We start from the raw sequence: 20,736 nt of genomic DNA on the forward strand, positions 1-20,736 counted from the left end.
ATATATATATATATATATATATATATATATATATATATATATATATATTTATATACATATATATAATTTTAAAAAAATATGAAATTAAACTGACCTCATATTTTTCACAGTTTAAATGAAAGAGCGCTCTACCTCAAATCCTGTATCTATCCCGAGGGATAAACACAAGACTTGAGGATAAGACTCGATCAAATAAACTAAGAAAACATATGACATCCGTTTGGGTCTGCGAAACCGTTTTATTTGCCGACAAGTTCCCCTATTTAATACGAATGATTAAATAGGGTTTATTTTAAGCTGGGTTCGGAAAAGCTTCCTATAAGGGCAAACCCCTATAGTTAATTACATTTTAAATGACCGAAGTCACCTAAGAAAACTCTCGATAAAAATCAGGGAATAATGTCTTCAAAGAGGTCAAAAGGATAGGACTTTACAACGAAATCGGACGAAGAAGTGTGAAGGGGGAAAAACTCAAATCTGGAACATTGTTAAGGAATCCAAATGAAAAGCAAACCTTTCAACGGGTTTACTTGATTAAAAACAAACCTTCCAACATCAAAGTTATCTGGTTTATGCTTGGCGTCATAATATTTATTTTATATTTTCATATTTCAATTATTTTCCTTCTAATTTGTGAGACATCTTTCAACCATTCAAAATGCAAATCATAAATAAAATATTTGCTTTTAAAAGAATATTGCAAGTTCATTTTTATCAATGTTATTATAATCCTTATCTTTAAAATGTAGTTTTTAAATAAATCATTAATTTAATACCAATTAGAAAGTAATTATTTACCTGAACCTTTGAATGCCTTGCTCTTTTCCTTTGATTCCTCTTTTTTATTTTTTAATTAATACTCATTGCACATTTAATCACTAATTTAAATTGATAAAACTTAAAAATAATTTAATTACATTTTACATAAATAAACAAACATTTTTAATAATTAAAATTTAAACTTATACCACTTACATCCTTTTGTTGTCGTTAATTCTTCCTTGTTCTAAAATCTAAAAATCCTTCAACTTATGCTACCTGATTAAAATTAAACCTCACATAAGCATTTACATTACCGATTATTTATCTAATAGAAATAAAGCTCTGACCATAAACTTACCCTAAATGTCTCATCTTATTCTCCCTCAATTCTAAAGCTTTTAGAGCTTAAATCTTGTTTAAATTAAAATTTCTATTAATATTTCATAATGAAACATACATATTAAAATCATTACTAAAAGTAAATAAACCCAAACTCACGTTTCTTCACTGAGCTCGGATCGGTCCTCCCGTCACTCGCATGCGGCTTGCTCGGCTTTGAACTTTGTCTCCTTATCTGCTCGAACTTGTAAGCAGAGCTGATCCCTTCCCCTGTTTCTTCACACGGAGCTGCTTGAGATAGTTTTTCTCTTTTTTCTTCTTCTTTTTTCTTCTTCTTTTTTCTTCTTCTTCTTTTCTTCAAGCACAGTCTTTCGTGAATTCTTGCATTTGTATTACTATATAAAAAATATACAAAAACTATGCATGTATGCATTTATGATGTACAAAAAAGAGATATGTCATTTACAAGTATGGTAGCAATATCCCCATAGTCATCTACATGCTTTACAACAAAAGAACCCGTAAGATCGCACTTGGCACAAAAATGGGCAGCCCTATTACAAGCCCTAGTAATATAGAAAAATAAACTTCCTTGAAAGATAAACGAAATGTAAAGTCCTGTGTTTTTTGTGGTTGCTTGCACCAAGTATCCTGCTTCATAGTAGTCCTAAAAAAATGCATGATATTAGCGTTGTCACCTTTAATGATGATGCCCTTGCACTTGAGCATCCATGGTTGGCAAATTTTTTGGAAAGCTTTGATAGCTTGGAGTTCAACCTGAGGACTATCCAAATGCTAAAAAAGATGTCCTTTTGCAATATGGCCAAGTCCCCTCTCATCTGGAATAATAACAACGGTACTGGCTATCCTAGATGGAAGCCGTGCACCATCAATATTCGCTTTGAACCATCGGGGGGGAGGATGCTAGAAAAGAGTAGAGGGAACCAACCCGATGGGTCGACTAGCATTCCATTCCTCTCGAAATGGAAAAGGTGAGCACACCGTCTTCCGACATGCTGGGGCATGAAAGGGTCTTCCAGAACTCAGTGATCCTCCACCCCTTCCTCTCCTTCCTCTCCTTCCTCTCCTTCTTTTACTTCTTTATAACCAGAGTGTTTTAACTGAACCTAAACTCCTAGAAGCCGCTCGACTCAGCTCAAGGCTTTGGCTAGGGTTCGTACGATCCTACAATCCGCTTCGATTATTTCTACATTCATCGCCTCTTGTCTTCCTTCACTTCTTTTTACGCACTACTACAACCAATGATGTTAAAGCCCTGTTAAGAAAAAAGATGTGTTACTCTTCCTTTTTTTTCCACATCCTGTCTTTCACTCGTTCTCTGTCTCTATTATTTCTGAATTGAACGAATGATTCAACTGGAGACATTTGCGTCCTATTAAGAACCGTCGAAACCATTCATCGAACCCTTGTCATCGATTCAAAATTTCTTCTTTTATTTATTATTATTATTATTATTATTTATGATTATTATGAATTGGAATATACCATCCCGCCTATTAGCACCAACAATCCCTCCTGTTATTTCACGTTAACAAAGCCATTGCAAATATTTATTTGCGAAGCTTTGACCTCACTTAAACCCCGCCCAAATAATATTAATGATAATTATGGTGTCCCCTTTATATTTACTTTTGTAAGAGCGTGAGGGATATAATACTTTGTTACCCACTTAAAAGGTATTCTAAGGCACTCTTGCTTCTCTAAGAAAGAACACAAAGCATTAACTATTTTTTGAGACTATTATGCCTTGCAAATGTTTGTTAAAGGCTCATCTCTCATCTATTTTACAAAGAATATTGTGACAACATTGCACTTGAAGATGGCTATAAATGAATATATTGATACCATTTTGGACATGACACCTAATTGAAGGCCACATAAATCCCTACCCTGACGTCTAAAAGGAGGAATCTTCACAGTAGAGAAAAATTAATAAAATAAATGCCACAAAAAACAGAAAATATTGAAATATGAAAAATAGCAATGAGTATTTAATATCTATGTCAATATAATTCGTCCTGAAAACAAAAGGAAGATGCCAAAGTTAAAATTGACCTAGTATCATAAAAGAATGATTGACATTTTCTTTACCAAGTCTGTTAGACTTTTAACCTATCAATTAGTAAGGATGGGTTAAATGCCTTTGAGCTGAGTGGTTTTTCATGATTCATGTTGCTAAAGCACACATCAATTGTGATCTAAACCAGCAAATCTGGAATGGCAATGCATTTAGCCTCATAGCTACTCGATCCATTTGATATGCAATATGCCATATTTTTTTTTAATGAAAGAGAAACTCGTTGCTCCTTATGCGTTAATACTCAAAAGGGTTACAAAATAAAAGAGGGATAGAGGATCCCAGGTAAAAACAAAAGAAAAACATTATAACCTAGGGGTTCTAATATCCGCAGTACAACGCGACACAAAAAGAAGGGAAAAAAGCAAAACGATTACATAGAAACAAAATAAAATGTTTATTTGGCACATAAATATATGCCATATATTTATTGATGTTTGCATGAAATTACTTCCTTGCTAGGGAATCCTATGGCTCCTTATCAAATTCTTAGTTAAATAAAAAGCTAAAATATTATAACGATAGGTTCTTTTCATGACTTGCTTACACACTTTTCAGCATTTACACTAAAATAAATCTCAATGGATATAATCATTGGATTTTTACAAAGCTTGCTTCCGTCTCTTCACCCACTTAGCATCTCCTTAAGCACAAAGTGCGTTTAAAACAAAAAGGCATCAATAATTCTAAAATATTAAAATGGAGCATCACAATATATTTAATCGAGAATTTTCTCTTGGATCTGAAGGGATTGTTAATTATGAAATTTTCACTCATAAGAAGCCTTAAAGATTACATATAAAGGCCCCAGTGATAACAAATACTCTGAGGGGTGCATTATGCAGTGTACAATCTATCTATCAAAAGGTCATGTAGTTTCAGACACACTCTTATGATCTTTATGGAATATACAAATATTAATAAAAATTTTTCTGTGATGGTAAAAATTGAAAGCAAGTAGAGAATAAAAGATTTAAGGAAGATTCTTGGAATTCTCATTCACAATCACAATATTTCTTTTTTTTATTAGAAATTGCATATTCAATTATTGGATTGGTATTTCTCTATAACTTCAAGTTCCTTCCCAATTTAAATATAAATAGTTACTTGCCCATTCTTATAACTTTTTCAGCTAATATCACAAAATCATCTTCAGAGACCACTAAATTTGTCACATTGCATTGGTAATTGAAAATCTTATATTGTCATTAATAATAATTAAAGTTTTTTTAACCATCGCATTAGTAAAAAAGAAAGTTGAAGAGAATTTAAAGAAAACTAAGGGTGAAAAATCAATATAATCTGATGATATCCCGATTTAAGTATGAAAATATTTAGGAGATTTGAGGGCTTCTTAGCTTAGTAAATTCCTTAATTTTTTTTAAATATTAATAAGATGGCTGAGGAGTGAAGGATGAGTATTTGGGTCCTCATTTTTAAGAATGAGGGAATGCACAAGAGTGTGCAAATTATAGAGGAATTAAGTTGATGTGTCATACTTTAAAATAATGGGAGAGGGTAATTGAACATGGGTTGGTTAATTGAACATGGGTTAAGACGTGATTCAAAGATTTCTCATAATCATTTTAGATTTATGTCGGACAGATCAACTATAGAAGCTATATATTTATTTTTGAGGTTTGATGGAGAAGTACAGATAGAGTAAGGAGAGTTTACATATGATTTTTATTGATTTAGAAAATTCTTATCATAAGTTTCAATAGAAGTCCTTTGAAGAGTTTTAGAGAGTAAGGGTGTTGATATGACTTATATTCAAGTCATTAAAGATATGTATACTAAAGTTGTTACTTGTGTTCGAACAGAAGGAGAATTGACGAATTGAAAGGAGAATTGACCAAGTATTTTCCTATTTCATTTATTTTACATCAGGGATCGGATTTATACCCATATCTTTTTTTGCATTAGTTATGGATGCTCTTACTGGACATTTGTAGGAGGATGTACCTTGGTGTATGCATTTCGTTAATGATATCCTTCTTGTGGATAAGTCTAGAGATAGAGTTAAGGAAAAACTTGAATTATGGAGGTCTACATTGGACTGTGAAGCCCTTCATTTGAGTTGATCTAAAATGGAATACATGGAATGTAATTTTAGTTATAGTAGCACTAGTGGCAGAGTTGTAATTGTGGATACTCAAATTATTGAAAGGTGTGAACGTTTAAGATATCTCAGGTTTATTGTTCAAAGTAATGGTGATATAGATAGGGTTGTTATTAGTAGAATTTAAGTTGGTTAGTTGAAATGGAGGAATGCAAAGTCTATTGTGTGATAGAAAAGTACTGCTTAGACTTAGGGAAAATTTTATAAGATGGTGAAAGACCTGCAATGCTCTATGGCACAAAATGTTTAAAAGAAAAGCATAAAACAAAGTTAAGTGTTGCTGAGATGAGAATGCTTAGGTGGATGAGTGGCTTGAAACTTAGAAAATGTGAAATGAATATATCTGTGATAGGGTTGGTGTAGCTCCGGTGGCGGACAAGATTGAAGAGAGCCGTCTTAGATGGTTTGGTGACATTAAACGTCGACCATCTGATGATCCGGTTAGGAGAGTAGATATTTTAGATTTCACTAATGTTAAGAAAGACAAAGGTAGACCTAAAAAGATGGGCTTATTTAATAAAAAATGATCACAATCTATTAGAACTAAATGAAAATACGACACTCAATATGACGCAATTGATAAAAAAGATTCATGTAGCCGACCCAACTTAGGGGAATAAGGGCTTGTTGTTGTTGTTGTTGTTGTAGTTGTCCATCTATTTGTATCTGCTAGATTTAAGCAGTTTCTTATGAATTTTGAGATATAATGATTCTGTTCTCTTCCAGTAGATGTTTTTCTTCAATAAATGGTGATATTCAACTTTTAGGCTTTTGATGTCAGTTTGGAAATGTTGTGTGGTCCGGATGGGGAGCTTCCTGAGAAGTTGAGGAACCTGGAACCTCGTCTTATTGAACATGTTAGTAATGAGATAATGGAGAAGGACCCTAATGTTCGTTGGGATGACATAGGTATTTTTAAAATATGCTTTAAAGCAATCCTCTTTTGATGGTTTCCACCTGTTCAAGCTTAGTAAATTTTGCTTGCTGATTCATAGCATGCCTCATTACAGCTGGCTTGGACCATGCGAAAGAATGCGTCACAGAGATGGTTATATGGCCTCTCTTACGGCCTGACATATTTCGTGGTTGTCGGTCTCCTGGAAGAGGACTGCTTTTGTTTGGGCCCCCAGTACGTTTTTTTTTTTGAGGAATAAAGTTCTTTAATTCCATTGCTAGTTAGGATACTGCTTTGATTATTGCTTTATCTTAGGGAACAGGTAAAACAATGATAGGCAAAGCCATTGCCGGAGAAGCTAAAGCAACTTTTTTTTACATATCAGCTAGTTCGTTGACAAGCAAATGGGTATACTTAATCCTTCTATTAGAACTTTCGGCACAGACCTATTTTTTCATTTTTTTTTTCTAATGCCTGCATCGGAAGTTAGCTATTGTATTTGAAGTGGATAGACGTAATAGTGATTGTGAAGACATGGCAATCTATTGTCTGATGTGTTTCTTTTTCTCTTTTGGTGTTGAAAATTGTTCTATAAAATCTATCTGCTGAAGTATATGATACACAAATAGCTCAAATAACATTGATTTTGTTTGAAAGAATGCTATAGAGTTCCTCGCATGTGTAATTGTATGCGCAATGTGCCCATAGTCCCTGTCCCCGCAGGGGCATACTTTTAGTTTAATACAGTAAAATTCCATTAGTGTAATTTTTTTCCTGTTAGCTGTAGGTTTGGTTTTAAACATATATCAACTAATATTTAATGCATCGAACAATAAACTGCAGCATTCAATTTTTTCCTTTTATTTGGGCTCAGCTAGACAAATCATCCTTTATTAGTTCCTATTGAGTGCTGCATAAAATATTAACACTGTTTTGTGCAACTCATTTCTGCAACTTGTGGCTTTGTTACCCATGCCATACCACTTTTCTTGCTGTCCACATTAATTAATCTAGTTATCTTATCGGGACACTTCTTATGCCCTTCATTTTATTTGCTCAGGCTACTATGGTCTTCTATTTGTTATAATAATTTTTTTAATATATCATTCCAAATTTAACTATATGTATTTTAACCTTATCATTTCTTCCATCCTCATCTTATATTTCAATTTTTTCGTTATTGCTCAACTCTTAAATTTATATTGTAGAGCCTAAGTACGGTTTTATAGTAAATTGAGATCATTTTTCATACAACATGCCCAAGTTTTTATAGGTCTACCTCTATCGTTCTTAATGTTAGATTTGACTTGTGTTAAGAAAGGTAGAGGTAGACCTAAAAAGACTTGGACATGTTGTATAAGAAATTATCATAATTTATTAGAATTAAATGAAAATATGAGACTTAGTGGGACACAATGGAGAAAAAGGATTATTGTAGCCAACCCCATTTAGTGGGATAAAGTCTTGTTGTTGTTTGTAGCCCAAGTGCTGTTTTATAAAATGCATATTTAAATTTCCATGATACTCTTTTATTCAATAGGTATTATGTTACTTCCTATATCAACCACTTAATTTTCGCTCATGAAGCTTTGACTAAAATCACAATTTAGTACACCTAGAGTGCATTCTCGCTCGTCTGAGAGGCAAGGAGACATGCTTGCCTTTTGAGGCTAGGAATGAGCTTTGCAAGTTGGGCGCCAGGACAACTTGCCAGGCCGGGTTTAATACGAATTTGTCAACTAGATCTGAAGAAGAGAGAGATAGCTAATAGGGCTCAAGAGGAAACCACTAACCGACTATAAGAGTACCTACTCAGTCGGATTGAAGGAATCTATCTGCTAGATTTGAGGCGGATTAGGGGGATCAATTCATATTGAAACATACTTGCCAAATGCACCGAAGTACTAACAGGATTGACTCAACCCATACAGTCACCCAAGCTGAGATAGCTACTCAGTGAATACCATCAATGGAGCTAGTAATTTTCTCAAAGTTTAAAGACTTGGTATTAGTTAGAATCTTAGTTTGTTATTAAGCAATACATCTCTTATATTTTCTCATACTTTTTCATGTATAACTCATTTTGTAGCCATTCTTGTAGTGTTCAAGATCCCCGATCTTTATTTATAAAGGATAGGTTGCAGGGAGTACTACGTTAACATGTTTCTACCTAAGTTATATTGTCTATGATAGCCTCAATTTATTGAGCTTGATAGTGAATTTCTTAAAATTTTGTATTCTCTATTTTTCACATTCTCTTTTTATTTGAGCTAGGAAGAATTTAGCATAAGTCATGAATAAAATTCAATCAAACATCTTAAACAAATGTAGTTTATGTGGATCTATGCTTAGGATCAAAAGGTACACTTAGAGATTTGTAGAAGGACCAAAGTAGAAAAATAGCTAGAGAAAATTTAGCGATATTTTTTTTATTATGAAAAACTATTATATTGTGACCACTTAAAAGTTGAATGAAATGGAGATGAGGTTCAACAAGATGATCCAAGACATCCTACAATAGATCTCTAGGACACCACTTAGTGCACAACTATCTAAAGAGTCTGCTAACTCGGCGGCTAGGAGGCATTCTAGAGCGAGAGCATTCCCATTGCTTGTTGAGTTCTGCCATCTAAATTTTGACTAGGAGTTTTCACTTGAACCTTTCTAACTTGAGGGCGAGTAGAAAGGAGCGACCACCTTTGAATAGGTCGGGTTGATCGGTTCAACCATATAACATACTTCGGATTAGTTGTTTTATTGCTTGACATCAACATGTTGGAGTATTGATGATTTATCATTACTTTCAAGTAGCCCCTCAAGTTATTTTCCCATTTTATGTTTTGGACAGTCACATTATTTGCGTAATTTAAAGGGATGTTTGATACAAAGTTCACTAGTGTTTCACACCCCAAAAAATCTCATGAGGCTTAACTGAAGATATGTTAAGAGAATGACAAGTTACTCAGAAACTTTATAACAAGATTCCAAAGAGAAATCTTTGAAGTTAAAGTCCTGGAGCTGGACGTGGCTCAATGTTGCTCTTACCCATTGACTCTATGAAGGGCCTTTTTGCTATACTTTTGGCTTGCAGCAATTGAAGCATTCTAGTGTTCTTACAACTGCAGGTAGTATAACAACTAGATGAATGCATCGTCTTTAGGTTGACCATGAGATGCATACTCAAGAGAACAACACAAATTACACACATTCTTAAGTTTTGGAGAGACTGCCCGACTTTGTCTACAACCCCCCACCCCCTCCAATTCTAACCTCACCAATGGCTAAGGTGGACATGACAATATATGTGCCACCAAGAACGTAGGAGGGAAAGATCGACTACTCAATTGTCAATAATTACTCAAAGTGTCTATATCCTATGTAATTGAGACCATTTAGAATAAAGATTAGTGTAGCCACCCAACACCAATGATGGTTGATCCCTGCTTGAGGGATATGTTAACTACCCCACCTTCCATCATGGTCAAATTCATGACACTAAGGATTGTAGCTACCTTAGAAATTTAGTTAAAGAACCAATCAAGACTGAAAAATTGAATGAGTTTATCTTAGCCGAGTTGGGCAAGGGGCCCATTGAGGAATCAAGAGTTGAACTTGTCCCTACTCACTCAATTCATATAGCTAGAGTCATATGCCTTCTTGGGCAGATGTTTAGAAGTTGCTCACCTAGCCGACCTCAAGCGATTATGGTCAGGAGAGGTGAATTTGTCAACCACTGTATGAGCACCATCTACTAAGAACATCCCTGTTACATTCTCTAATGCTAATGGGCCAATTAAAAGAAATCCTTAAAATGAAGTTATAGCAGCTATGATGTTAATCACCAACTATCAAATTTGCAGCATATTGATCGATACGAGGGAGCTTGATCAATAGAATCTTCAAGAGTGTATTCAAGAAGAACATTAAAGGAACCGCCTGTCACAGAACATAGGCCTCTTGTACTTGCACTCTTTCTAGAGAAGTGAAAGAATGATCACCTTGTTGATCACTTGGAGCAATAGAGATCCCCAATAGATTACCAAGGCTGACGTTGTTATTGTTGTGCTAAATCACATACAAATTTTCATATTAGCTTTTCAACACCTTCTGCTCACCTTGTTGTAAAGTTTCTAGAAGAGATAATCGTGAAATATGGCTCACTTCTATAAAAAACTTAAAATGTACATTGGTTTTAAATATAGAAGTTCAAAGAGGTTCATGTTTGGAGAATTTTGAAGAAGTTAAGGAATACCTACATTAGATGACCTTAGTTGTATCTTTTAGATTAGCATGTCTTTTGATATCGCATACAGTTGAGCTGGTGGCGACCTTGGAGAAGAATATTGATGTATTTGATGTATTTACTTGATCAGCCATTAAGATGCTAGTAATTGATATCAATGCCACTTGCTATCGCCTCGATGTAAATAAGAAATATGGACATTCTAATTGAAAATAAGGCCAATTGCATGTTCACCAGCCTAATTTATTAGGAAACCGAAAAGCTACTCAAGGTTGGATGCATTAGAGCTGTTCAATACCCATAAGGGATATCAAATATTGTGATGGTGCAATGGTGGAATGATAATTTGCGAATGTGCATCAAATATACTAACCTAAACTTGGCTTGCCCAAAAAATTGTTATGTGTTGTTGTATATTGATGCTCTTGTCATCTCCACAATTTGCTATGCTAGTACGAGCTTTTTCAATATTTTTTGAGGCTATCATTAAATAATGATGTATCTTATTGATGTTGAGAAGACTATTTTCATTATTGGAGATGGCATATTTTTGTAATATAATAACTTTTTGATTGAAGAACATTAGGAGACTTATCAAAGAATGATGGATTTAATATTTAATGGGAAAAAGGAGAGAAATGTCAAAGTCTATGTGGAATTCTTATAGAAAGTAACAATCCAGGGCAACACATAGTTGACTTGAGGGAAACTTGTAATACAATGAATAAATTAAATGAGGCTTAACCCATTTTAAGTGTACTTTTGGAGTCCGATCATGCAAATTTTTGGCTTTTTACGGAAAGGAAAAAAATAAATTCAGATAATATGGTTTTTACTATAAATTAAAATTATTCAGATGATGTGGAGGCAATTCAGAAGTTCCCATGACCAAGAAATATAATAGAGCTATAAAAGTTAACTTGGCGCATAGTTGACATAAGCTTATTTATCTCTAAGTTGGGTGAGAAGAGCGCATCCTTATTTAAAACCTTAAGAATCTCATAAAGATTTAAGTGGAATGAAGAATGCAAGCGGACTTTTCAAAATTTTTAGTCACACTTGTTGTGGATGCCTTTTCTTTGATGCTCACATCCAAATGAAGACTTATTTCTTAGTGTTCGAGAAGCAATCCATTTTGTGCTTATTTAGCAAGACAAAAAGAAGCAATGAAGATGCTATTTTGTTAGCAAAGTTCTTAGCACTACCTTAATTAGTAAAAAATCTCTTTCGCGCTAATTATGACTGTCTGCAAGCTATATGTATATTTTCAGGCGCATTCCGTAGAAGTCATTACCTATCATCTTTTGAAGTTTATCCTAGGGAGGTTATCACTCCGGACGATTATTCAAAGAGTCTTACGAGTTCTAAATATCTTACATGCCCCGAATAGTAAAGAGTAAGATATGGACAATTTCATAGTTGAAGGCACCTAAGAAGAAGCAATATTAGAGGATAACTTGTTGTGCACATTGTATACACATGACACATCAAATTAACAAGGAGTTGCGATTGGAATGGTTCAAAAATCAAGCAGAATCTCTATTAATAAATGCAACAAAAATTAATTTATCGGTTACAAATGCAAGTTGATTTCGAAGCATAAGCAAGTCTGCTTAGATAGTCAATCTAAAAAAGGGATTGCAAAAAACAAGAGAAGAATTACTACAAAATCTCACTTTAAGACTAATGCTAAAATCAATAGCTTCGAGCACTCACAATCTATCAAATTTCTAGAGATTAAAGCTAGATCTCAATATACTCTAAAAATTGTCAAAGTAACTATTCATATGTATCTTTTTTGTCATAGCAGAGAAGTATGTTTGCAAATTTTATGCATGTACTCAGATGCAAGAGCGCTCAGTCGGATGTGGAACCGCCTTTTATGATGCATGCAGGAGATTAAGTTCCGTTGTAAGAAAATTTTCACTATATTCTGTTTTCCAGACTCTATTTGACCCATATTTAGGTTTTGATTTTTTTTATGGCAAATTATTTATATGCTAGTTTTTGGTATTTGGATGTTTGAGTTTTGGTTTATGCAATAGATGTTTGTTTCCTCTATTTTCTTCTTATCGGAGTTCTGCATTCTTAAATCTTTTTCTGGTGGTTTGCTTGTAGCAGGACTGGATTGAGGTTGTTCTCTCGCAAATGTATGAAAACCTTCTGCATTAGTAGATGTGCTACCAAATGGTTGTTCTAGTGTATGGTATGCTTTCTAGCCACAATGCTTTGCCTCAACCACTAGCATCGTCTTCTCTTTCATTTCTCATCTTCCAACTCCTAACTCATATCCTAACATTTACACTCTATTTAACAACCTTAGATCAGTGTCATTTGATATCAGGGTCGGACAAACCCTACATCTCTTGAGATTTATATTTTTACCTTCACTCCCAAACCTAAAATCTACATAACCTAACTTAATATCTTACAAAACTCATTTCTACATTCTCAATCTCTAACCTTAACCCGAAGCCTAAACCATCCCCTTCTTTGTTAGCGGAAACTCTAATTGAGAAAAAAGAGATAATGATGTGGACAATAAACATGAAAAGAGGTGTTCAAATGCTCTTCTTGGAAGAAATGCAAAGGGAGATTCTCCAATTTCAATAATGGCTTGCTCTTCTTAAGTGGAGACAACTCAAAGAGGCACTTATGGTCATAATGGTGCTCGTTAGGTTGAGAGAAGTAAGGGGACTCCTTCCACCAAAAAATTTCAAGCGATGAAAAACTAATATTCTAGCGATTTAACATTAGATTTTGTAAAACGTAGAATAACTTTGTGGGTGAAGATTGACTTCCTATATTTTGATGGACATATGAATCTAGATGAATTCATTGAATGATTATATATAGTGAAATAATTTTTGAATGTAAGGACATTCCCTAGGAGAAAAGAGTCAAATTATTAGGCGTCAAGCTTATTAAGAACACATTATTGTGGTGGGAGAATCTGAAGCTTCTTCAACAATGTGATGGGAAGTAGGGCTGTCAAAAAAGCTCGTTGTTCGCGAACAGTTCGTGTTCGGTTCGTCAATGAGTTCGTGTTCGATTCGTTCGATAAGTAAACGAGACAAACGCGAATAAATTTTTTTCGTTCGGTTAGTTAAACGAACCAAACACGAACAGTGATGCGTTCGTTCGTGTTCAAATCGTTATTGTTTGAAATATAAAATAATATAAAATAATTATATATAAAAAATTTATCATATTTTAAAACATTAAATTTTATAAATTATAATATATAATAAGATAATAATAATAATATATTAATATACTATAGTAGTAATATACTAATATAGATATTGTATATTTATATAATATAAGTTATATAATTAATATATAATATTATTTTTATATATTAATATTAGGGATGTCAAATTGGCTCGTCGTTCGCGAACAGCTCGTGTTCGGTTCGTGTTCGGCTCGTTCGTTAAGAAACAAACACGAACTTATTTCAAACAAACTAAATTTTAAACGAACTGAACACGAACACAAGCTTTGTTCGTTCGTGTTCGGTTCGTTTACACCCCTAATGGGAAGTACAGGATTATCACATGGTCCATGATGAAAAGGAAAATAAAATATTAATATCTGTCCCCATTTTACAGGTAGGATATGTTCCTAAAACTCAATAGCTTGCACTAAATGGAAATTTTCATGTAGTACCATATTGAAATGTGAGTTGCTGGAGCAAGATAAGCATATAGTGGCATAGTGTCTTGGAGGATTGAGACCATGTTTTAGTTATGTAGTGCATCTACTGTGCTATTCGACCTTATAAGACATCCCGACCCAAACTCTGAAGATAGAGAAGCAGCAGAATAGCATTAGGTCCACTCCAACTATCAAACATGGTTCAACCTTTGTTCAGGCAGCAAGAGCACACATTTGGAGTGCTAAGAATTGTTTCTTGTGAGAACAAGCTAAGTGAATGACCAGATAATTACTTTCAAGGCTTTTTTTTGTTAAGAAGTGCTTTAAATGCTATGAATATGAGCACATTGTTTCCAACTACCCAAACATGTTAGTGATTTCTTTTATTAAGCAGGATATAATGGAAGAAATAGTTAGTTGAGACTCCAGATGGAAGAAGAATGTAGAGAAGTACCAGGTATCTGCAGATGATATTGAGATGCTTGTGGTTCAACAAGTTTTCTAGACCAAACTTAAGAGAGATCATGATTGACTTAGACATACCGTACCCGTTATATTGTGAGCGAAAAATTTGCAGTCTAATTATAGTTGGAAGAATTTGTGAGAATATGATGTCGATAAAAATGGTGGACAAATTAAGCCACATTATCCAAAAATCATTCTCAGTCTTATTTCTTGATTTAGTTAAAAAAGGGGAATAAGATCGGTGTTGACAAGAGATGTCTAATATAATTTGTAATTGAAGATAAACTACGAGATCAAGGGTGGTGTGTCATTTTGCATACAGAAATCAAGAAGGTAAAGACAAAGTGTGGGGTAATTCTTGCAAAAATGTTGAGCTTTCGGAAGATACATGTTGGTCCAAACAAAATCAAACCAATGTTGTAGAAATGTTACCAGATCAAAATACATTATTTATGACACATTTTCAAGGTGATTTTGATACTTCAGAAAATTGGTTTCTTGATAGTGGTTGTTTTAATCATATGGCTAGGATGAAATCTTTTTTAAAGGGATTGATACATCAAAGAAATCCGAAGTTAGATTTGGTGATAATAATGTTGTTAGTGTTGAAGGCAAGTTGAGAATTGTTGAAACAAATGGCGTTGAGGCAAAGTTCTTACATGATGTTCTTTTTGTTCCAAAGCTTGCACACAATCTACTAAGTACTGGGCAATTGATTGAGAGTGGATATAAAGTTGAGTTTGATTAAAATTGTTCTAAAATTGAAGAAAAGAAAAGTTGGCATCAAATTACAAAAATTCATTTGGCGACAAACAAGATTTTTCCTCTTAAAATTTATTTAGTTCAAAAGAACACATTGATGGTTAAAAAGGAATTTTTGTTGTGGTAACATATAAATGGGAGGATTAAAGCTATTGCAACAAAATAAGATCGTTTATGGTTTGCGTATAATTTACTGCACAGGAATTTGTGAAGCTTGTGTTAAAAAACAATCTAGAAAGCCTTTTCTATATTAAAAGTCATGGAGAGCAAAAAGATGTTTGGAGTTTTCATGCCGATCTATGTGGTCCAATGAACACAACATCATGGTGGAAGCAAATATTTTTGTTCTATTTGTGGATGATTACAATAGAATTAATTGAGTGTGTTCTTTTGAAGCATAAATCAGAAGTTTTTGTCAAGTTTATGCACTTTAAGTCATTGGTGGAAGATCAAAGTGATAAGCATGTTATGAGTCTATGCACTGATAGAGAAGGAGAATTTACAAAAAAATGAGTTTGGAAAATACTATGACAAGCATGAAGTTTTTAGGTAGTTAACTACTTCTTACCCACCACAACAAAATGAGATTGTAGAAAGTTAGAACAAAACAGTAGTAGAGATGATAAGAAGTATGTTGAAGTTGAATAATCTACCAAATATATTTTGGGCTAAAACTGTTGCAACTGCAGTTTATATTTTGAATATATCATCAATGACAACTGTTTAAAATATTACACCTTATGAAGTATGGCATCGAAGAAAACAGTCATTTGATGATATTTGGAAGCATTACATAAATGTTGGGATCCTCAGCCCATCACCATCAAGTCCAAGGTGAGCAGATTCAAGTACATTTGATGAAAGACAAGCTAAAAAGATGAGATCCTAATAAGAACTATATGATTGTACATTTGCTCTTATTGGTTTCAGAACCATCAAATTATGAAGATGCTCGTGGAAAAGAAGAATGGGAGAATGCTATGTAGGAGATTGAAGTTATTGAAAAAAAATGCTACTTAGGAACTTATTGATATACCACAAGAAAAGTTCCAATTAATGTAAAATGGATAATATAATTCCAATGGAAGTGTAAAAAGATAGAAAGCAAGACTTGTTGTCAAGGGTTATGCGCAAAAATATGAGATTAACTCTTATAATAACTTTCTTTCCTATTGCTAGAATTGAGACATTTAGATTATTACTTGCATTAGCTTTACAAATCAAGTGGAAAGTTTTTCAGTTGGATGTTAAATCTGCATTTTAAATGGTACTTTGGAAGAAGAATCAAACCTATGGTTTCATTATTAAAAGCAAAAAGGAGAAAATTTACAAACTTAAAAGAGCACTTTATGGCCTTAAACAAGCACCAAGAACATGGTATTGGAGGCTTGATTCATTCTTTCAAAAGAAAGGATTTCATAGAAAGGAAAGTGAGCCCACCTTGTATGTGTTAACTCAATGTGCTTATAATCTTATAGTTTGTGTTTATGTAGATGATATCATCTACTCCGGGCCTTCCAAAATTTTGATTGAAAAGTTCAAGGCTAATATGGTGAAAGAATTCGATATGACTGATTAGGGTTTTTTGCACTATTTTTTGGGCCTACAAATTATTCAAGTACTCGAGTTCTTTATATCTCGAAAAAGAAATGCATTAGAGTTATTAAAGTAGTATGATATGTTGAATTGCAAGATCTCAACACCCATTAATACAAATGAACAATCTACTCAAAATGATTATACAACTAAGGAAAATGAAAAACTATTTAGAGGAATTGTGGGTGGTCTTATGTTTTTGACTCATATCAAACCTGATATCATGTACCTGGTCAAATCTTATTTCAAGATTCATGCATAGTTTTTCTGTACATTATCTCAAAGCTGCCAACCATGTACTTCGTTATATTCGAAAGAAAACTAACTATGGGATTTTGCACAAGTACGTTTCTCGATTTAATTTAGTTGGTTTTACTGATAGTGATTGGGCAGGTTCCAAAGATGACGAAAAAGTACAAGTGGATTTATTTTTGGTCTTGGATCTAGCGTGATATCTTGGAGCACAAAAAAACAAGCAACTATTATATTATCATCTTCGGAAGCCAAATATTATGCAGCTTCATTAGCAACATGTCAAGCAATTTGGATGAGAAGAATATTAGAACTTCAACAACCCCAGTTGAAAGTGACGGAGTTGTTTTTTAATAATAAATCTATAATATCTATGACAGAAAATTAAATATTTCATAGTCGAACAAAACATGCAGAACTTCAACATCATTTTGTGCGAGAAGTTGCTAGCGGAACAATTACTATTAAGTATTTTCTACAAAAGACCAAGTTGCTGATAGATTCACAAAAGCTCTCAATTTATAAAAAAATTTGAGAGATTTCGATCAAACTTTGGTATAAGATTTTTGCATTAAGGTGTTGTGCATGTTATTAATGCAAAATAATTTAATATTTATATTAATTAAAGTATGTGAAAGGTTGTCTTGTTAAAATACATGAAGGAAAAACTATTTTTTTAGTTCCTTTTAATTTCTCATTTGTTTGTGTAGAAGAAAAAATGTTGTCTTACTATATAGTCTTAAATTAGTGTGTGCTTCGACTAAAAACTATCCATTTTTTTCTCTCTATTTTCTTCTATTTTTTTCAGCATAACTAACTTGTCATCAAGAATTGAGAAAGGGACACTCTCCGGTGAATTTTTAAAATTGTTGTTTTATCGATCATCCACATATGAGCTTCAAGACCTTGTATAATAAATTTTACTTCAAAGTTAAAACTCTTAGTAGTAGAGTAGACAACTCGCCTATAAGGTATGGCTGTAAGACCTATCTTTTGAGATTTGATCCTGTTGTTTTTCCCACCATATTTAATTAAACTTCTACTTTTGAATAAATTACCATAGGAGATCTCTAGTCAATCGAATTTATAGTCCAACACTCGATCGTGAAGCCTACAAAATCATATCTAGTCTTCCATTCACATAAGATGTTTGAAGCTTGTTATAAAGAAAATTTATCTTAGAGATGACAACTCTTAGTGTCATTCTGATAAAACACATCATAAGTCTACATTTAAAAAACACAATAATAAGTCCTAATCTATATACTTGATTTTCCATGTGTGGAGATGGGTCAAAAATGTCTGTAACATAACAAGTATTTAAATGGATCAAGTATTATGTAAATCACAGACTTGTTCTTCTACAAGCAAGCATAGAGTTGATAATGTTTGAAGTGACAGTGTTATCATTCAAAAACCTCGTTGAAAACAAATTTCAATTGAATGAATCTCTATTTTTAAAGTATCTCAAATTCAATTATAAATAATTTCAAGATTATGTCAAAATAAATTCACGTGGAAACTCAAGAAAGAACATCTGAATCTAGAATAATCATGTGAAATTTGTTACTTAAATTCGAAAGCAAGATTCATTCATCATTCTGAACAGTTTTTTGCTAAGGACAAATTTAAAATTAACTTGACCTCACAATAATTATATATCAACCATGGCACTCTTAAATGATCTCTAGCTAGAAAGACATGACATTTGTTTTCTAGTCAAATGATTTTGCTGCTAAATGAGAACACAATAAGTGTTTATGATCGAGGCAATCTGATTGAGTGATTTAAATGATACCATTAAATTATAGTCATAGTCATAGCCCGTAAGTCCCACAATAGTTACATCTTTGAGCAATAAAATATAGAGTACATATGCTTGATAAGATACAAAGCTTGATTCAAAATTGTCTCTTTAAACCAACTTTCATAGTTTTTTTAGTTTCTTGTAGACAACGTAATCCATAGCTACCAATAAGAATACTTTAGAAGGTTGAGTAGACCATTTAACACAAAATCTATTACAGGAGGTTGGAGCATGAATTTTCAGATCCTGCATACTCCTCTTCAAACCCATTGGCCATTTTTCTCTGCCAGTTGGAGTATACTTATTGTACATTTTTAATGGTTTAACCGCCTCTTTCCCCTTGTTTTGGATCAACGCACATTTGTTTCTCTCGTAACCCATTTGATTGCCCACTCTTCTGTAATTTAACTAAAAATAACTGTAACATTATCTAATATTTAACAAAATAAAATAAGAAAGGTTCACGAATCTCATATTAAATGGTTTAGACAAAATTAATTCAATTATATACATTATGTGGGCATAGAAAAAAGGGAAGGTGAGGAAGAAGTCGAAGAAGAAGAAGAAGAAGAAAAATAGAAGAAAATAGAGGAGAAAGATAGCTCACTGTCATGGTTGTTTGGTTGGGAATTAAGATGACAAGGGAGATGCCTATCTATTGTGTTGATGAATGGGAAATCGAGAGGGAGTATGAGAGTGGGTTGAATATTTGACAATGGGGCTTGGTAGCTATAATGAGATGGTAAATGATGCCCTAGCTCTAATCACCTTATATGGTGAATGAAGACTGACCAAGAGTGTGGGAAGGTTCAAGTGGGGATTGCGGGCTTATGGGGTTGTGCGATCTATGCGAGAATGATAGAGGTTTAGATTCACAGAGGAGTCAGTGGTCAGGGTCGAGGTTGATTTGTGAGATGAAATTATGGCAGTTTTATTTAGGGCTGAACTGGTTCAAGTTATAACAATTGCCGTGTTTTTTAAATAACAAGAGCTATTTTTTGTTCTAATGTGAACTTGCTAGTTAGTGGAATGCTTAAATTACCATGATATAGTCAAAGGCTACTAAAGAGTCTATTTTAAATGTCGTTAATCCATGCCCTTTACTATGAATTTTATGTAAATTTTTTTAAAAAAAGAAAAGAAATGAACAAGAAAGTATAACCGAAGGGAGGTAAAGCACCCGACCATAGGATAGTCAGATATATTCTTTCTTTTTATTCTTACAGAGCATAATAAATCAACCCCTTTTTGCACACAACTAGACTTACATGATAGTTTTTTGTTGAATACGTGCATGTGTCACATGCCATTATTTTCTTATTAGAGAGAATAGATTTCATTTTTTACATGCATATTTGCATAGTTTTGTGCTTTCGATATTTTGAAAAAGAAGGCCATATTAAGACTCAAAGAAGCTACTTAAAAATGCATTTTTTCATTAGATTGCTGAGAAAGCTTTAAATAATGGATACAAATAAGAAGAAAATATGTTGTCTTTGTTGACCTTTGTTTATGTTTTCCACATATAACTTTTGTTTCCTAAATTCAAAGTGTGTTTATTTTCTTACTTGTAGTATGCACAGCTTAATTTCTTATTGGTTGTAGATTGGTGAGGGTGAAAAGCTTGTAAGAGCACTTTTTGGTGTTGCAAGTTGTCGCCAACCGGCGGTAATCTTTGTGGATGAAATAGACTCACTTCTTTCTCAGGTACTTTTTAATTATTTCATTTAGCTGAATT

General features: G+C 33.3%; 1 protein-coding gene across 1 annotated transcript in view; it reads left to right on the top strand.

The window, feature by feature from the left end:
• The window catches only part of LOC110029580 (fidgetin-like protein 1), a 44,861-nt gene that overhangs the window by 5,473 nt on the left and 18,652 nt on the right, over positions 1-20,736 (top strand). The window contains exons 5-8 of the mRNA XM_020731933.1: positions 6,103-6,230; positions 6,332-6,450; positions 6,532-6,624; positions 20,604-20,705. Of these exons, the coding sequence (XP_020587592.1) occupies positions 6,103-6,230; positions 6,332-6,450; positions 6,532-6,624; positions 20,604-20,705 (442 nt within the window). The remainder of the gene's footprint in view (positions 1-6,102; positions 6,231-6,331; positions 6,451-6,531; positions 6,625-20,603; positions 20,706-20,736) is intronic.

The sequence above is a fragment of the Phalaenopsis equestris genome, unplaced genomic scaffold (genome assembly GCF_001263595.1).
Source record: "Phalaenopsis equestris unplaced genomic scaffold, ASM126359v1 Scaffold000596, whole genome shotgun sequence".
NCBI classification, from domain to species: domain Eukaryota; kingdom Viridiplantae; phylum Streptophyta; class Magnoliopsida; order Asparagales; family Orchidaceae; genus Phalaenopsis; species Phalaenopsis equestris.